Here is a 20,462-nt window from a genome sequence, read left to right on the forward strand (position 1 = left end):
TCAATGATGGTTTACTCATTAGATCCCACGCTTCTGCCAATATTGCTTTTTCTCTGGACCTTCAAGGTAAAGATTATGATATATTCAAATTGCAAAAGATCATGTGAGACATATCGCCGGTGGAGTGCTGGCATACCCTCAAAACAGATAAACCGCTATATGCATAACAAACTTCATAATAAACCTTGTGGACATCACTTAATTTAGAAATCCTGCACTGCCAGGAAGCTAGTTACATGCCAGAAACGGTCGAGTCTTTTTACATTTGATATATAGTACACTGACATAGTTCAAATTTCGAGTCAGTTGAGGCCAGCGCTATTTATGGAATCAATTTGAATATATCGCCTGTTGTCAGTGTTCAGAAAACAATTAACCCTGATGTCCGACACTACAGAGAATAGCCATTAAGACTGAGAATCAATACAGCTCCGACAGACTGTGTGCATTAGGTCATTTCTACTTCTCAGATTCACAATGGTCCTTTTAGAGTATCTCTCATGTAGTTACGCAGTCATTTTGTCAGAGAAAACGAAGCCAGAAAGGACATGCAATGTTGCGAGGTGTCCCATAAATAGGCGCCAGGGAGGAGTCTGGATCAATTTTCAAAATGAAAATCTTCGAACCTTAAAGCTTGTAAATGGTGCCATTAAGCTAAAGATTGGTAATATGTGATGAAATTGGCCATGTCTCTCCCAAAAAACTCACCTATTAGTTTGCCTTTCTGTTGGCCTCGCTAAGGTAGACCTGTGCAATATTTTGTGGAATACAATACATGCATTTGGGCCGGGTTAAGGGGAAATAATCTTATCAAAATGTGAAAAGAAGCGATTCATTGAAACATGCATCCCGAATTCCTGATGTTATTCCACCATGAAACCATTTTCTTCTTCTTTCCAATGGTTTTCAGAGAGTCGTTGTAGCTTTATACAATGCGTTAAACGCGATACAAGATCACGTGCAGATTCAAAGTTGAATTAGGAACTATAACAACCATTTTCTTTTATGTCCGATTACGCCCATTTGTTGCCTGTCAATATACTAATATCTACACGAAAATCAGAAAACGATCGCTGAGTGACAAAGATTCTCATTGAAATATAACGCGCATTGTTATAAATAGGATTGAAGCATTGATCGAATGAAAATGAGTTTTCCCTGCAAATTCAATTGTTCTGACACTTTGTTTTGTGCATAATTTGAGCGTATTGTTGGGTGTTGAATCAATGATCGGGGTAATCAGAAGAAAATAGTGCCAATTCTTCCTCTTATCGTAGAGCTCTACATGTTTCAGCTGATTTCACTAATATCAAATTTAAATATCTGTCTAGATTTTATGTTTCACATATGGACATGTTCAGTATCAGGTGTAATAATGCATCAATAGATATGAATGGAAAGGTGTATAAAAACAGAACCAGATATGGTTTATCATCATTCATTGTAATTAGCTGATGGCAATCGCCATTCTATTGGAAATGCTGCAAGCACTCGTTGCGAGAACTCGAGAAGTTACACTGGAGAAAACTGGTACAGAGGGTGAACTAGAACAAGCGGGTCTGTGATGAAACAGAGGGTACAGCGCCAGACCGTGTCTACAGTCTCTGCAGAGCTCTCACGTTTTGGGGGTATATATGTAAAGGGTCACGCAACCTCTCACAAACCACTTTCTTTGATGAATTAAATGAATTGGTTTTTTCCTCTATTTTTAGGTCGTAGTTCCAACAAATGCCCACATTCCCCCTACATATAAAGGTTTTATTAGAAAACCCACGAACGTAAAATTTCATAGGTATACGTTCACTAGTCTCCGAATGCCCGGTTGAATCTAGATAGAATCAATGTTTTATATTAAGAAAAATAAAAAGAATGGTTTTATCTGAAGCCTGAGAAACAATATGTGCCATTTATGTATATCATATTTTACAGTGTATCGTTAATAAAAAAAAATCGAACACTTCTTTTGTTTTCAGCAGCCAATATGTAGCTCGTTATTAAGTCTGAATTGGTCCAGTGTTTATTTATTTAAAGTGAAGTATACTGTACAAAGCCTTCACATAATACTTTTAGTAAAAATCCAGGAATGTGCAAGGCTGTGACTATTGATAGATACTCGTAAAGAACAGCACAAAGTGCACACACCCCTGTAATGTGTTTGACACATATTCGGCGATTTATCAAACAAATCGGACGGAAGTAGCGTTTAACTTTTACTTATTGATGCTATTAGAATCGATTTGCCCCGTAAATGATGATTAATTATTTTTCAGAGCTAAATATAGCGACAGATATTGATCCGACTCAGTTTCCTTGAATTACACACAGGGTAATGACACCATCAAAGTCTTCTTTTGCCTTGCTTTAAATCTTTCTCTTGTAGGCACCGGAGGCGATAGAGCTGTTACCAGAATCAGAGGTTTTTTCTCCAATTTTATTATCTCAGTGTAAATCTTGGTTTTCCTCCGGTGGAGTAAAAGCATGCATTCTTAAACAGTCTTCACACAACATCTCTTGCATGACACATTTAAATCATTTTATGTTTTTATTTTTAGAGACAGCTTTTCACTGCTAAAAACAGTTTTCCTTTTTTTTTTTTTGCTGAATAATAAACAACCAAGGATCTCGTTCATCGATTCATTTATTCTGTGTCAAATATTTAAAAGGATACAAAACGTACCGTACAAACAATAATTCAACAGGATCATACAATAGACCGCTTCTTCAAAGTTCACTTTCATCTTTTCACCATTGTTTTTTTTTTTTAAGTCTTGCGATGCTTATAATAGCATGTTCAATTATATTAATAAAATCTTTTTCAAGAACTATAACAGTAAAAAAACTAGCAGTATTGAGGAAACACCCCACTGTCGCACCCCTTCATTGCAATTTCTTAATCTCCATAATCTAATTACGAAACCGATTACAGCGCCTAATCCATGATCGTTCATTTCTAAATTACATACCAAACGTAATTAATGACCAAAAATCGATACCTATCGATTTGTGATACCAAAATGCGCTACATTTCTGTGTGTAAGTTTTACTGTAGGCACGCAAGACCGTGTGCGTAACAAGTATGTTCCAAAGAGCTATTCAGCATCACATATAGGTGAATATAACTACAGGAAAAGACGGCAATATCCAGCCGACAATTCAACAAGCTAATACCAGTAAAGACTGATTTATAATTATTAACAATATTAACCGGGACATCTAACAACAAACAGAATAAACAACAAAAACAAACAACAACAGATTGACGCGGGAAATAAACACGGAGCAAATGGCATCGTCAAATGATTGAACACATAATATCAATTAATAAAATATAACCATATTTCATCTTTAAAAAGGATTTTTCATATAATTAAATACATACGATACCGCATGAAAAAAAGAACCATTTTATGGCTGTGATATGCTGAATTAATTTTAAAATATACATAAACAGATAAATATATACATACATAAATCAACATAACACAAACGTGTAACAACACATAACCACGATAAACTTATTATATAATGTGCAATATTGCATCTCTATATAACGAATCCAATACATTCAACAACATTACAAAATTTCAACAACAAAAAATATTCGAAATAAAAAAAAGACACCAACTTGTTTTTTGTTTCAAATAAAAATATTTGTAAACGAATAAATATATATTATTTTGATTTTAATACTGAAAACATCTGACAAAAACTAAATCCTAAAGTTTACCTAGTAGACTTATTGTAAACTTTATAAATATTTGAAAAGAAAAATACAAAGGACAAACTGTGTAAGTTCCTTGCTGAGGGTTCAGTAGCTTAGGTGCGCCGGACAATTATGAAGAAAACAATGAGTTGTTGATTACAATGACAAAATGGGATGTTAGAGATGCCCCGTACCCTGGTCGGCCAGCATACAGGACGTATGAGGTATTTAGTTGAACCCACTTCCAAATGCATCGATGTCTTGGTTAATTCTTGTCGCAAGGTGTCGCTTGATTCCAAACAGTCAATAACAATAAAATGCTTTGAAATTATAAGACATGAAATACGACATCAAAACTGGGAAAACAAAACAATCAAATATTACGTCAATAATATTTAAACAAACCAGTCAAATATTACAATAATATTTTGATAACAATATCAATTTGGAAGAGTGGCATGGAATGCTTCACAAAACACATCGAATCTCCGCCCTATTTAAACTGAGGATTGAGACACCAGGGGGCGCCTTTGTCAGGACCTCTGGGTCACGGCGTTCGGATTGTACACCAGTGAGGTCAAGGTGGTTGAAGTCGATGATGAATGCAGAGGTTTCTCGAATGGTACTGTGTCCGATTCAGTGCTACTCTGATGCACAATACCTTCTCTAGAAAATACAGACTCACTCCCTCTTCTTGACAAGGACATGTTGATGCTTTCTCGACTCTGTATCTTCATCAATATTTTGAGTTCCTGCCGCGTAAGCTTGCTCCTGAACACGTATACCAATGGATTACAAGCGCAGCTCATCATGGCCAACAAAATGGACACCGTTTCCAGCACAGGTGGAATGTCTTGAGAATTTTCTAAAACTGTCTCTAAAATAATGATGATGAAATATGGCAGCCAACAAATAATGAAAGTAGACACCACTAAAAGACTAGCAATGGCCGTTTTCCACTCGTCCCTGTGCCACAGCAGTGGACCCGCTCGACTGCTCGTGGTGCTCAAGCGGCGGTGGAGGATCGGGGCGGTGCTGCTCCGTCTCCGCTCAAACCTAAGCGGGGTTTGAGTGGAACAGTTGTCGTCAATCTGGTTATTAGGAATCACACTGTTTCTTCTTGTTCTCTCGCTATTGTTTTGTGCCGCTTTGAAGATGACACGATATGCCCACAAAATAACACACAGCGGTAAAAAGAAAGTCAGAATGACTAGCGAATACGTGTAGTACCTTTCATCTTTAATTCGGCTGGACCAGAGCACCGTGCAGGTACCCTTGTCCTTCTGGTAGCGAAAGCGATTCCAGCCAAACAGTGGGGGCAGTGAAACTAAGACTGCCAGGAGCCACACGGCTGCTATCATCAGAGCAGATCTGCGCTTTGTGATCCTCATCTGATAATGTAGCGGGGTAACTACAGCACAGTACCTGTCCAAAGATATCGCGACCAGGGTCAATGTACTGGCGGCGAAAATGGCGTTCATCAGAAACCCTGTCACTTGACACCAAATGCCTCCGAAAATCCAGTCCTCGGCGATCAAGGAACCGAACATAAACGGCATGACAAGTAAAGTGTTCAATGAACTACAAACGGATAAATTCAAAATGAATCGATTTGATATCGTTAATAAAGCCGGCCTTTTGGAAAAGACTATGAACACTAGCAAATTTCCCGCAATGCTGGCAATGAAAATGAAAAACAAAAACGTCGTTGTGGAAGCAATTTTAAAAATGTCCGTGGGATCCCTGGATAACTTGGAATCATTTTCCTGTTTGGTGAGCGAGGAATTGGCTTCCACTGACATCGTTCGCTCTCCCCGTCGTCCGCCGTTTGACTGCTGCCGACGAACCTAGCACGGCTCTTTCTACTGCGGATTAGTTTTCCAATAAATCTACCGATCACGGATCGCCTGGGAATGCTTCGTTTGGATCATTGGGTCCCGGTATTCCGAACAGCTCTCCGTCCCTTCCCCCTTCTGTCTCACCCGACACCTTGGCTAATCAAACTCGCCATTGTCTTTCATTTCTAACTGTTCGTTTTGATTATTACAGTGCGAACGATGGTTAAATAATTCAATTTTTCTCCGTTTTTGTTTCATTCTCTGTTCTGTCCTCTCGGAATAGAATAGCTTTAAACACTTCCTCTTCCCGAAATCTCCTATCGAAACAAAAAACAATCATTTAACAGATATTTTTTAAAATGTAACCTCTATAAAAAAAAATCAGATTAAATGAAAGGCGAATATATATAAACATCATGAAAATGAAATTAAGAGAATTGAAATAAAAGGACTCAAAACCAGCCAATCTAATTTAAAGCTAATATTCATTGTATTCATCTACATTGTAACAAGAAAAACAATAGTATCTGGTTTATCCTGTTTTGTTAAAGGCTGAATACTTGGATGACAAAGCACCTAAAAGTTTATTGATTTCGGCATCAAATGGCGCCGTCAGCTCATCCGTGTGACCTTATAGAGGCAGAATCTTGCGAAGCCTCGTCATCTCACAAAATTATCATCTCAATTTAATTTTTGAGAAAACTTACATCTCGCTTTAAATATATCTGTGTTTGCACTACATCATCTCGATGAAACAGTGAGCATGTGTGGTAAAGTGAAGTTGGCCATCGCCATGAGACGATCCTAAGCTGTCGTTTATTTTTGATGACATCTGATAATCCCTATTTCATTGATCAATAGGTTAGTACATTAGGCTTTGGCTTAACCTTTATACCCAGAATCGTGTATATTTCATAATGTATAAATGTTCGATGGGTTTCACTAGTGCTATAAATATATGATACCGTCCGTGTGTACCAATTGGTTTATATATAGGATTAAGTAAAAACGGGTAGTCAAAAAAATAAATCGTTTGTCTCACTTTTTCCGTACTTTCGATACCCAAATATTGACGACCGATGGAATCATTACAGATCAGTTGGAGGAATGGGGGGGGGGGGGGGGGGGGGTGTTATAGTTAGAGGCCTTTTACCTTTACATCTTATCAATATTTCTTTTATCAATTATTCATCCATGCTTATTGACCGAAACTGCCCAAAATCATCTTGAGATAATGAAACTGATATATTATGGTGTAGACATTTTTTATGTATATAAGTAAATATCGAAATGAAAGAATGCGATCCATTTAATTTTGATACAATACGATGTATATGTTCCCATAAATCTTCTCCAATGTGTAATCTAATAATGATAGAACGACTGCATGTTTTACTCATAAACAACAATTTTTATTCACAATCTGTTAGCTGCAAATTGAAAATCATTTTTTGCAATTTTGGTCATGTTATTTATTCATGCATGCTACGAAATAATGATTATCGGTCAAGATATTTATTAATGCTAGCTACGGCATAATGATCATATGAAGTCTTTGGCAATAGGTAACTGGGGCGTGTAAAAATAAGAGTCAGTCAATTGTATTTCTGTTAATGAGAACAGAGACATAAATAATTGTTATTGATAACTCTGACAATGATCACTAGTTCTTGCAGCTTTGATTATCGTTATATTAGCAGTAACTTTTGTAACTGAGGATCAAGTCAGAACATTTCTATATTTATTATTTCTAGTCTACTGGACGGACATGCACCAATAGTTCAAGCAAGTACTGGGGTTTCATCACTATTTGTTGAATACCAATTTTCGTGGATTTCGTTGTTTAGTTGATCCACGAAATTAAATGTTCATTGAAGTGCAATTTTTTATTAACATTTTGTATTGATAGGGTCATTGGCCACGAATTTACGTATCCTTGAAACTGTGATGTTCACTTTATCCGCGAAAATTAATGCCCTTGAAAATTAATGAAACCACAGTAAATCCAACAACGGCCCATATATTCTAGGATTGCAGGCCAGTGTACACTCTTACACGGCTGGTTCCAATGGAAATGGTGAATGTTGATGAGGGTCACTTATACCACGTGAATACAAATGGGTCTATTTCACTAGCGTCTGGGACCCCTCCAGCACTTGAGGTATATTTCATGTAATAAAACAGGAAAACTAGGTTCAAGTGATTGACCAGTTTATGTACTAGTAGAAGCAAAGCATAGCAGTCTTGCTGCGGTCTATCTTTCCGGTTCTGTTAGCTTTAATAACTACATAAAACCGCAGATTATCTTCCGGTTTTTTTTCCCTTTTTCTAAGCACGAGCACAGTAAGGGCGATATCTGCAAAGTATTCTGGGTCTGGGAGTCGTGGTATCACGTGGTATCACGCATTGTCTCCAAACTCTTAACGTGCTCACGGCATCTGGGAATCGAGGGCTGTGAAGAAAGAAGATTTTGTTTTGCCTCAGACAAGAAAGTGTGCAAATTGCAGCCTTGGGTTTTCTAAAACAGAGGTTACCAAATGTGTGATCTGTTTACCGTATAAAATACTGTCACAATTTTTTTTTTCGAAACAATGTTGCATCTGGTTTTTGTGGTGGGGATATGGGGATTGATACTAGTATTCTTTACAAGTGGATATGTAGATTGTACTTAAAGGCCACGTTTCCATTAAAGATGGTTGAAATCAAAGCACAACAAATACCAAATAAACAAAGAGACCAGAAATATTCAACCAGCGCTAAGCCAACCGGCAGACCAACAGAAGTTAAACAGTGCTTACAATATAACTACAATATAACTATATAAATTAAGTTCATATCAAAAACAGTTACACACAAAGAAAGACTAGCTTACCGTTCAAGATGGTTCAAATCAAAGCACAACAAAGTGAAAGTGAACTGGAAGCCAAGTACATGTATATTCAACTAGTGCTCAGCATACCGGTAGACCACCAGAAGTGTAGGGGGTATATATAGTACAGAAACACTTACACATCCTAACATGATCCCAGTATACAATGTTGCTTTGTGTTTCTCGCAGATCAGAATTAATAAGTGTTAGTGGTCAATAGTGCTTATATGTCAATTACCTGATTATCCGATAAACCTCGGGCAGAAGGTGGACAAAATGTTGTAACTGTTAAATGGTAATTCCACTCAGAACAAGTTTAAAATCTCTAACAATATTTAAGTAGTGTTGAGATCAGAAAGTTAAAATCACATCTTTATAATTCTTTCCAAAAATACCACCAAAGGTCATTTTATTCTAAAAAAAAAAAAAAGTGTTTCAAATGGAGTCTTGGGCTTAAACAAAAAAGACTGTCTCCATCTTATAACAAGTTAAATATAAACTTTGATGAAGACTCGTCATACTATTTTTTTTTTCAAAATAGCGGTTTAAAAAATATCAACTTGCAGTCTACATTTTGTAAAAGTGTGTATATGTATGCAAAACTGAAGCACTGGGCCTATAACACCACATTCATTCTTGTACGGTCTTTGGGCCAAGTGTTTAGCATTCCCCGAGCATATGCACTGCTGTCAAATCTAACACTTCAAACTGATCGATGCCTGGAGAAGACTACGAATGCTTCATTAGTACGAATTATCTAAAACTTTAAGCCGACTCAGCAACATTGCAACCAGGTCACGTGATAGTGAACCTGCATAACGTCAATCACCGAGCGGACAATTCCTCCGCCCAATCCAATTGCCGTAACTCTCAGTTGTCATATTACAGTACAATTTGTAAGAATTCGTCCGCAAGACATAATATTAAAGTTTACAATAAATGTTACGAAGAAAAACATTTGCAAAAAAATCACTTGATAATAGTTCATTGGTATAAGGATAAAAATACCAAAAATGATGCACATGGATATTAACGGACCCACTCCAGTGTTCAAGTAAAATGAATATAAAGAAAAAAATTCAAGAAAACATTGTTTTCAAAACTTTGAAACAAAGATCATTGATTAACAGAGTAAATACACAACAAATCTATGGTCTAATTCGGAGTGTGTGGAAATCTTCAACCTTCAGGTTGATAAAGATAGTGACCTTGACATTGACAAACATTAAAACTAGCTAAGCCACTTATTTTAAATCTGAGGTTTTTGAAATTCATGGTTAAGCAGTTAGGTGGACAATCTGATTAAAATCCGATGATTTGATCCACTCAGATATAGAGCGACAAAATAAAAATAAAGAATTATGTATAAGAACATCATTATAAATGCATATCCCATCGTAGTATACCCCTTAAAATTATGGAACGCCAAATTAACATATATTCAAATATTTGTACCTATCTTCAAATAATTGTACCTATCTTCAATTAATTGTACCTATCTTCAAATCATTTGAAGATAGGTACAATTGAATTAAAGATAGGTACAATTGAATTGAAGATAGGTGTAAATAATTATACCTATCTCTAAATAATTATACCTAGGTACAAATGAATTATACCTAGGTACAAATGAATTATACCTAGGTACAAATGATTTATACCTAGGTACAAATGAATTATACCTATCTTCAATTCAATTAAAGATAGGTTCAATTGAATTATACCTATCTCTAATTCATTTGAAGATAGGTAAAATTCATTTAAAGATAGGTACAATTGATTTGAAGATAGGTTCAATTCAGACATATCTACAAAGGATTTGAAGATAGGTACAATTCAATTATACCTAGGTTCAATTCGTTTTGTGTATTGTTGAAAATAATGAACGCTCCCTTGAAGACATTTCAACATGGAGGGAAACGAGTGTGTGTGCAATATATTTGCAAAAGGCATCATTTACTTATTAAAATATACATGTATATCAATAAGTAAGCCAAAAACATGTATACCCGAATACCCCAAAAGTGACGGAGTTAGGGTAGTGACGTAGTTAGGGTCACTAACGTTATATACCTAAATAAAAAAACTGGCTTTATTTTTTTCCATAATTTTATCAAAGAATGTATAATTCAGTTGATAATCACTCTATTTATTAACGCAGTAACAATTATTATGAGTTTTTGTTTGTTTTAAGGCTCAATCTTTCGAAAAGTTGACAAAATCATATTGTCTATTTTATTATCCCGATCCCGATTTTATTGTGACGTAACGAAAATGACGTACTATACAGGGAGTATTCATTATTGCCAATATTTTAGTAATTGAAGATAGGTTCAATTCAATTGTACCTATCTTTAATTCAATTGTACCTATCTTCAATTCATTGCATTTGTACCTATCTTCAAATCAATTGTACCTATCTTCAAATGAATTAAAGATAGGTATAATTGAATTGTACCTATCTCTAATTCAATTTGAAGATAGGTACAATTGAATTGAAGATAGGTACAATTGAATTGAAGATAGGTACAATTGAATTGAAGATAGGTACAATTATTTGAAGATAGGTACAAATATTTGAATATATGTTAATTTGGCGTTCCATATAAAATGGATACAAAGCACCAGATATAAATGTATACATGTACTCTTAGACATATAAAGTTTCATATATACCTTGCCGAAACATCCATGCCTTTCAAAACAAAGATATAAATATAAAATTCCAGTAGAGACCCGTATTATACATAGCAGGTGATACAAAATTAAAACTTGAAGCTTCGATTTATTTATACTGACGGAAACATTTGTTTTTCCTTTTAAAAGTGTGATTCCATTTATACTACCCGGAAAACATGTGTATTTCCTTTTTGTAGATACAAAAAAATGACTATTTGAAACGTTTATAAATAGAATATAAAAAAACTGCGACTGCAACACGTGTAACAAAAGATTATCGCTCTCTCAGAGATCAGATGTCAGCAGGTCAAGGTCTCCGGCAGTTGGGAGATCGGTTACAACCCCTTTGTTTTGTTACTGACCGGTAGGCGTCGACTCTCATGCCGGCCTACCATGTCAGGTTTAGAAATCGTGAGGTACGATATAGAAGCAGTCGTATAGTCTGTCAAATAAATTCTCTGAGGCAATATGTGTGACTATTAAAGGGATATGATACCGTTTATGTCAACATCTTATTAAGGAAACAAAATTCTTTTTAAAAACTTATAATATTATTATATATTCCTTTCTTTCCGGATCATGCAGTGCCATGTTAATTCTATCCACTGGTAAATACTGAAAAGATGCACGTATTGTAATTCTACGGGGAATTTCATAATCCTTGTTTTCTGATTCTATTTCAAGTCTATCCTTTTTCAATAAATTGATAATCGATTTAACTTTTATAATTTTAAATGACAGTAACATGACATTTCGAGCACGCACGTGATGATTTGTCTAAATGATACGGACATATTTCAAGTAAAAAGAGAGAAGGATATACGCGCGGATACTGTGGATTAAACAAAGGGATCCAACCTTGACACGCGGATACTGTGGATTAAACAAAGGGATCCAACCTTGACACGCGGATACTGTGGATTAAACAAAGGGATCCAACCTTGACACGCGGATACTGTGGATTAAACAAAGGGATCCAACCTTGACACGCGGAATTGTGTTCCATAAATGAGACTTTCACGATTTTTTTTTAAATTAGGTTCATTGATATTCATTTTTTTTTCGCTTTTTTACTAAGTGCGATGTTTTTCTGACAGACAGAAAATCAAGAGTGGCGGCCAGGAAGTCAGAGGTCGTGGATTCTGCGCACTGGTACAGTCTATGTCGTTGTTCTTCTCTCCCCTTACGCCGAACCATTCAATTAAGCTGTCAAACAGCGGTACCGCGGCGCCTGGTGACGGATGCCCACCACTCGGCTCTCAGATCGAACACCCCAATTCCTTGGGGGTAAATTGTAATTTGGTAAAGGATGGGAAACGTAGCGATGATCTAAATTCTCGTAATAAATGTTTGGTATATTTATGATTCAGAAACAAGATGACCCCATTAAGAAAGTCTACGACGAGTGCATCAATGCTTTAAGTGGACAAAAATTGCAGAATCAGCAAAAATGTCCGAAAGAATATATAATGATATACTATGTACTAAGCTCCCTCAGATCCGAAGGAATTGTTTTCAGCCACCTTTAGATTTTCAGAGTTTTTACCGATAGAGGAAGAAAATCTCTCTCTCTCTCTCTCTCTCTCTCTCTCTCTCTCTCTCTCTCTCTCTCTCTCTCTCTCTCTCTCTCTCTCTCTCTCTCTCTCTCTCTCTCTCTCTCTCTCTCTCTCTCTCTCTCTCTCTCTCGTTTAATAGAAGTGCTTTGATTTTGTTGTTAACACATAAACATATAACGTATATTCAGAACTGTGTAATTCGTACAAAAGTATGACCGTGATTTTTTTTTTCAGACTTATTTATAAAACCGTTAGCCTATTGACATTTTTCTTCTTTTTTTTTGTAATATTCTTGCATAAGAATCGCCAAGAAATCGTTGTGTACTATACATCAAAGGAAAGGAACGTGCAGAGACAATATTAAGATGAACGGTGGTATCTTTTAAATGAAGAGAAAACGCCCATATGTGATGATGTAAATTTTGAAATTACCGGTGGCAGTAAATACAAAGTTTACAACATGATGGCATGTTGTATAATTCGTACTTGCTGCCAGGCGGTAAATACAAAATTCACAACATGACACATAACTCCAAAGGCCGAATAAAAAAAAATACCACTTACTCAGAGGAAAACCAACATTTACTTTTAAGGTGGTATGGGGCATTTGTCGATACTAATGTGGATTAAAGTACATTATAATTGAAATACTTTCACCGGTTTAGAATTTTCAAACTTCTCAATATTTCACCAAAAATACTTCTTAAATTTTTTGAAACGATAAATTCTTTAAAATTCCCAAAGGGATTCGAACTAATGACTTACAGATCCGTAGTGAACCCTCTTACCCACTGCGCTACGCTAAAATTAATACCTTATTCTACTGTTGAGAATAGGGGTACTGTGGGCAAGCTCATAACACTCCACTGAGATAATATATTAACTCAAGGTAATACATGCACCATTTGCATCATAGTGACCTCAAGTTCAAGTTCATGAAACTGTGTACTTTAATTAGAAAAATGTTTGATTTGGTCGTTCATCCTACGTAACAACTATGAAAAATTCATTGTTACATTTTTTCTGTTTCCCTTTTGTAAATCCTGCTTTTCTCATACTTTTTTATATTATTCTTCTGCACCTCATGTAACATTATATGTTTTGAGTGAAAATAAGTGAACTTGAGCTTGAACAGTTTAGAAAGAAAAAGTTTTATTAATTTTTTTTTCAAAAAGGAAAATAAAAAAAAAATATTAAACCTTGTACGAAGTTAATAAACCTCCTAAATGAGGAGACTACAGACATTAATTTAAATGACTTTGAATCTTCCATACAGATTATTTTGATATATGACCCAAATTGGTTAATATATTTTTGTAAATTTGTTTAAAAATAAAATAAAAAGAGTTTCAATATTGATTTTTTTTTTTTTGGTCAATTACTTTTAACACGAGCTGAACATGACCCGCTAATGAAAACACGCACAATTCATTTAACATGAATAATGTCCCAAACTATAAAACTAAATAAACTGCGACCTAATTATTTTCTCCTTTTAATCTTTATGTCAAGTGCTATTAACAGCTATAAAGAATTAATATAAGACAATCAAAATCAATGTTGCTGTCAAATACAGCGTGTGTGGATTACAAAGGATTAACACTTGCTGATTTAGCTCACGCCCTTAATTTTACTTAATGATTTATTCTACCACCTCGGTCTTTTAAATAAGCTATAATTCATCAAGTCCTTCCACTTGTAACTTAGAATGTCATATCACTAGCTACTCTAACAAGGGCCGGATTATGTATCTAGAAAATGTTCAATAAAAATAATTTGATCTTAAATGATTTTCTTCTCTTGATTTTTTTTTTCCAGATATATATAAAAAACGTTCCACTGCTATACGGTATTAGCATTAGTGACTGCAAAAAAGTAATGATTTTAATCAGTTTCCTCATCATTGTCTGTTGTTTGACAAAGCCCCTGGGCCGGGCGAGGGTCCCCCAGAGAGGTCAAATACTGTCTCATCAATTGTCACCATCACTCACTGCCTCTCAATTCGATCTACCCAATTCAATAGGACCAACCTCTGATGGCTTCTGTTTAATAGGTGTAAACTAATTAGTCAAATCGCCTCAATACGCGTTTAACCTAAATATCGAAATTCTTTCTACTCAGCGACTTTGAGGAAGTGTTCGATCGCTTATGACGGCCGGAAAACGTTATATAAAACTTGGCCCGAAAGCGGACTATGTCCCGGCAACTTTTTTCTGTCATCAACTTTATTCTTTACAAATATCCAAGAATCTGTGTGAAGTATACAAGGAAGGGGTCGGTATTTGTATGCATGAACATTTTCTATGACATTTTTATCATTTTACCAAAATTGTGAAAAAGATGATAATCACTTTCTTACTGATTGTCCATTACATAAAGAAGAAAGAAATTCATTTTTCCAATTTATCTCAATACTAAACAAAACTTTCATTTTATTAACAAAGAAAAACAAATATATCTGGTTAATGTCCAATGAAGACAGAACAATAATTACAAAGTTAAATGAATTTTTAATTAATCCTTTTAAAAAAAAAACGGAGTCCTTTGAGATCTAAGTGACTAGTGAAATACTTAAATACAGATCATGAAATCATCTTCATATTTGTGTAAGCTACTTTTCTGACTTCATAGATACATGTATGTACATTGTTAATATGTTACGGCATACTGGTGTACATTTGACTTGCTGCTACTTGTTCATGTTTGTGTGTGGACTATATGTAGGTGTAATCTCTCATTTCGGAATTTCTTTCTAATAATTGTAATCTTGTATGCCCTCTGGGTCCAAATTTTGAAATAAAATTACAATTATATAAACACAGATATCATATGTACATTTACACAAAAAGCTTAAGGTTGTAAGCACCACCGAAAGGCATCGCTTGGCTTGAGTTTAATCAAGAGGTCATAGGGCGGTAACGATCACCTAAGCAAAATTAATGCACAACCTTGCTAACGATTCACAAAATGGCGATTTGACAATTTTATGATTATGCTACTAAACATGTTGCTCAAAACATGATTAACAGAGTGATGAAGTATGAAGAAAATAAATTTGTCTGATAATTTTAATTTTTTGAATTATTTGAATCCATTTATTAACTAGAGGATTGGGAATTAAGACTGCATGAGTAAGTTTGACGGGAACTATTTTACCATATGCCGGTTAAATTATTGTATTTTCATTGGTAAAATGTAAATTAGAGAAACTTTCTAGATATCAGCTCTATTCATGTGACAGTAAAAGAGGAAAGTAATAAAAAAAATTCTCAATATAATTACATGTAAATATCAAAATATTAAAATCATTAAAAAAAACAATACTTTTGCTGAAAGCATTTTTATGCTTATTTCTTGCCTGTCTATGTAACTGTTATCTAAATGTCTATATCCATATCATTAATGTTACAAAATCTACCATACAGAAACATCAAAGCATGCGATGTCACATCAATATTATGTACAGGGTCTGATTAAAATCAATCCTGCATGTCGCGCACCAATAGCCCGCGATCTGAATCAGACTGTGTATATTTATAATACACAGTTGATAGTTTATTCGTATAATGATAATGCACTTTTATAGATCTCAATATTAATAGCTTCTTATATCACCATTCAAATGACTCTTACTCCCGGCAGAGATAGATGTTATCCTATAACTCTGTGTGGTGACAATATTTTGTATAACAAAGTCACATGACTTAAGGATGAAATCAGTCTTGTTTGAATAGTTCTTTGAGGTAGATTTACAGTGAAACTTGTTCAGTACAAAAGCTAATAAAGCAAACTCACGAATTAATAGTGAAGTGGGTGGAGTCGCCGGCAAAATTCTTAACAAATCCTTGTAAAACTTGAAAGTTATAACCAACTCAGGTATCATTATTTTAATCTTAAAAAAAGAAATTGAAAATCGCGAAATTTAGAAAATAATGCTGATTTTGTTAAATCAAACTACATCCGACCACAACTAAACTTATCCCGAATCAGATGATATACAACTTTAATTTTATATATTACAATCCTAAAAAATATAATGCTTGGTTGTAATTTAGTTTGAATTAATTAAATTCAACAGATTTTTCGCCTGCAAATGGGAAAATGTATAATTTTGCTTTTTCGACAACTTAGATTCGAATCAGTTTGTTTTGAAATCGGGATCTGACTCGAAATTTTGAAGACATTATCCATAGATTTAAAAAATATGAGTGAAAAGACTTTTGGTTTGTTTTCGTGAATTAAAAATGGAGACTGATATTCTTTATTTTACCATTGAGCTCAAAATAATGGATAATATGACGACTTTTATGATTGACCCCATTGTCTCACCCAAAAGCCGAATTCTATGATTGAATCTAGAGAGTTATCAAACCTTGTCGAGAAGCGCACATCGTTAATTCAAACCCTTAAAATAAATTAAACAGCACACAATTACACTTCCTATGGGAGGACCTGATGTGTGTATTTTTAATTTATTTCAGCCATTTATAAGTGGATTATTTAACTTTTCCTGCCTTATGAAATCTAATGATCTTCACTTGGTTTCCTATTATCTATTACATCATCATAGGGAACAATAGACGTAAAATAAATGTAGCTTATTTTTCACTCTACTTTTAAATCTAAACTCAAATCCTATATAAGCGTGCATACGTAGCTTTCATATTTTTAAACAGTTTCATATTCAACTATAATCTATCTAACATGTATATGAGTTTATATTTACAATTCTTTCATTTGTATCATCGTTTTTGAAAGTTTGGGGAGGTGGGGGGGGGGGGCTCATCCAATAAATCTTGGCAAGCAAAAGAAAAAAAAAAGAAAAAAAGACAACTTCTCAAAACATGACGAAATCCTAATCCATGCAGTGTAGGGGTGGGAGTAGGGGTGTGGGGGTGGGAGTAGGGGGGGGGCATAACTTCCCTATAACTTCATTCATTATATGCTTCCAAAATGGTGGGGAGGGGGCAACTCCATGTTAATTTACTTTTTCATATGTGAATTTAAAAAAAAAAAAATGTTTGATGCAAGAAAAAGAAGGGGGGAGGCCTACCCTCCCCACTCCCCCCGATGCTACGTGCCTGGTCATAAAGACAGGTGCATGAAGTATACTCTAAAATTCAGTTACCATCGCGGTCGTTGTCGGGTGCATATTTTACTCCGTAAGTTGACCACACCGACCGCCATTCAGACATCAACAGGAGGGGCATACAACAAAATTTCATTTAACATTATCTCTTTGATAAATCAATAAAGGTGAAAATTGTGTTCTAGTATCAAAGCCTAGGCAGTATATATCACAGAAAATATTAAACCTCGGGAGTTATGATGTGAAAAAGAACTTACTTGTTTATCATGAAGTCGCCTCGATCAGTGTATAGCCATTGTTCCTCTGTTCTATTTTTAGTCTTTCCCGTCTATTCATGGCAACGGATTCCTAAATTGACTCATCCTGTTGCTAAATTAAGAAGGCGCAGATTTTTCATAGAAAAATGGGTGTATGTTCTCTCGATTTAAAGATCCATGTAACTATAAAAAAAACAGTGCAGCACATTGAGATAGGGGTTGTTATATAATCATATAGATATTCAATATACAACACACGCATGTTGAAATCATTGATTGGGAATATTGATTTTGCCCCCTGATGTTTTGTCTAAGCTTAATCAACATCAGGGGTGTACGTTTCCCTCGATAACATCTGATACCAATCTGCAATGGATTCACTAAAAAATCAACGCATGTACAGTCGTCATGCAGTTTGTTTTCTTTTTCAGGATTCGGAATTGCACACAAAATATCAGTCACTATTTAAGTACGATTTGTGCATATTTCTACAGAGAGAGAGAGAGAGAGAGAGAGAGAGAGAGAGAGAGAGAGAGAGAGAGAGAGAGAGAGAGAGAGAGAGAGAGAGAGAGAGAGAGAGAGACAGGCAGACAGGCAGACAGATATGGTTGCCATGAAGACAGTGTTTAAATGATTTAAAATAACGCGAACTTAGCCTGATCGACTTGTGATTTTTTTTTTATTTTTTTTTTTGCATTTTTTGCGGAGAGGGAAGACTTAAAATATGATAACGAACAATAACAAATTGAAAAACAGGTAAAGGATAAATAATAAAATTAATCCATATAAAATGAAACGGAAATAGGAAAAACAGGTTCCTTGACAAATCTCAAATTCTTAATTAAGCTCACGGGGTTCATATTTCGTAATCAATTATTTGATATATAATGACAATGAACTTTATTCTCATAATTGAAATTACAGTGTAAAGAGAATACTTATGCACAGTATGTACAAACTACAATGGAATAGAGGAAAATCATTGGCACAGGCATGAGGACGGATGGCAGATAATTGATTAAAGTTAAACAAGAGAGCTAACTCTCTCAAATATAGAATATAATAGTTTACGAATACTGATAGGTTGGTGTATGTTAGTGACATCGAACACTGTTTAGATTACTTACTTAAACTTTTAGAACCCTGTATCCCACCTGAAACCACTTATCCCTTGAGAAATCATGTTGGTCTTACTTTTGCCATTCCTCAAGCCAGAACTCTGTGTGTTTGTGTGTGTGTGTGTGTGTGTGTGTGTGTATATATATATATATATATATATATATATATTATCCAAAATGAGTAAAGTTAATCCACACAAGTAATAAATAATAAAAAATAACAGAAAGCCGATTCAAAACTCTACCGGTTTCATTATAATGAAACCGGTAGAGTTTTGAATCGGCTTTCTGTTATTTTCTATATCTATATATATATATAAAGCATGTACATAAAAGTAGTATACTTATGCTGTAATTGTACTATTTAAGGTTTTGATTTTTTTTTTCTCTTTCTCTTTCCACAAACCGGTTTTTGCCAACACTTTTTTGTCCATCTGAATATATATTTTTATGCATATATATTTATGCTTCATCATACAATTCTTTATATGTATTACGTTGCACCTCATGGAGAAGGCTTACATAGGCATTGCCTGCTGCCTAATCCATTTATGTAAATGTATATTTGCATAATAAAATATGTTCAAATCAAAAAACATTGAACACTGTTTAAAATTTTACAACATTTGGATTTGTTGTGAAATATATTGGCAAACATACAACCCTTGAATTGGATATATATTCATCAGTACATTTTGAAAAGATAGTAAAATTCTTCCCCAATTGCTATATGTACAAGTATATATTCGTGAAAATAAATTCATCTAAATATTTCAGAGAGGCTAGGGTTTTCAAACTTAGGATATTACAAAGACTGCGAGCCTGACAATTTCGGTCAGAGGATATCTAGATTAATCAATTTTGGCCTTTTTATATTGCATCATGTAAATGTTTTATAAGCCGGTAAACTGATAATTGGAGTGACCTCAGGCTAATGTAGGATGCGATCAGTCTTAAAAATGCCATATCATGCACGATCTGGATGACCATATTTTTATAGAATATCTTTAAAAAAAAAAAAACACGGTATATTTTAATTTCCATGAGGTGATTTTACAACAAATTATATGATCAGTATATTCTTTTTTATATGACTTCCCCATTCATTCATACTTTATATCCCTCATATGAGGATTATTTCAAAACATACAATTATACATACATGAAACACATATAATTATAAGACAAAGCAGAAGTATTTACATATATACAAATAATAACTAAAAAAAAAAGGGGGAGGGGGGTCCTACACGGGGGACGGGGCACACACGTACACGTATTAAATTCAGTCATGCCATTTCAACAGAGTCTTGGTTCCAGTCGATATAAAAACCAGACAAACTTTAAAAAATG

At 34.6% G+C, this 20,462-nt stretch overlaps 1 protein-coding gene across 3 annotated transcripts; it reads right to left on the reverse strand.

Moving 5' to 3' along the window:
- Nucleotides 1-2,620: 2,620 nt before the first annotated feature.
- Nucleotides 2,621-18,196, reverse strand: LOC105327088 (G-protein coupled receptor 161). Of its 3 annotated transcripts, none has more exons than XM_011427384.4 (2): nt 17,992-18,196; nt 2,621-5,858 (listed from the first exon to the last, which is right to left on the reverse strand). In XM_011427384.4, the coding sequence occupies exon 2, from the start codon at nt 5,503-5,505 to the stop codon at nt 4,237-4,239; it is 1,269 nt and encodes a 422-aa protein (XP_011425686.3). In that variant the 5' UTR covers nt 5,506-5,858; nt 17,992-18,196; the 3' UTR covers nt 2,621-4,236. The 3 variants fall into 3 exon arrangements, with proteins under 3 accessions (XP_011425686.3, XP_065934085.1, XP_011425689.3); XM_066078013.1 differs by lacking the exon at nt 17,992-18,196 and adding an exon at nt 11,087-11,216; XM_011427387.4 differs by lacking the exon at nt 17,992-18,196 and adding an exon at nt 8,414-8,581.
- Between the last annotated feature and the right edge of the window lie 2,266 nt (nt 18,197-20,462).

This window comes from Magallana gigas, chromosome 3, assembly GCF_963853765.1.
Source record: "Magallana gigas chromosome 3, xbMagGiga1.1, whole genome shotgun sequence".
Classification (NCBI taxonomy): Eukaryota; Metazoa; Mollusca; class Bivalvia; order Ostreida; family Ostreidae; genus Magallana; species Magallana gigas.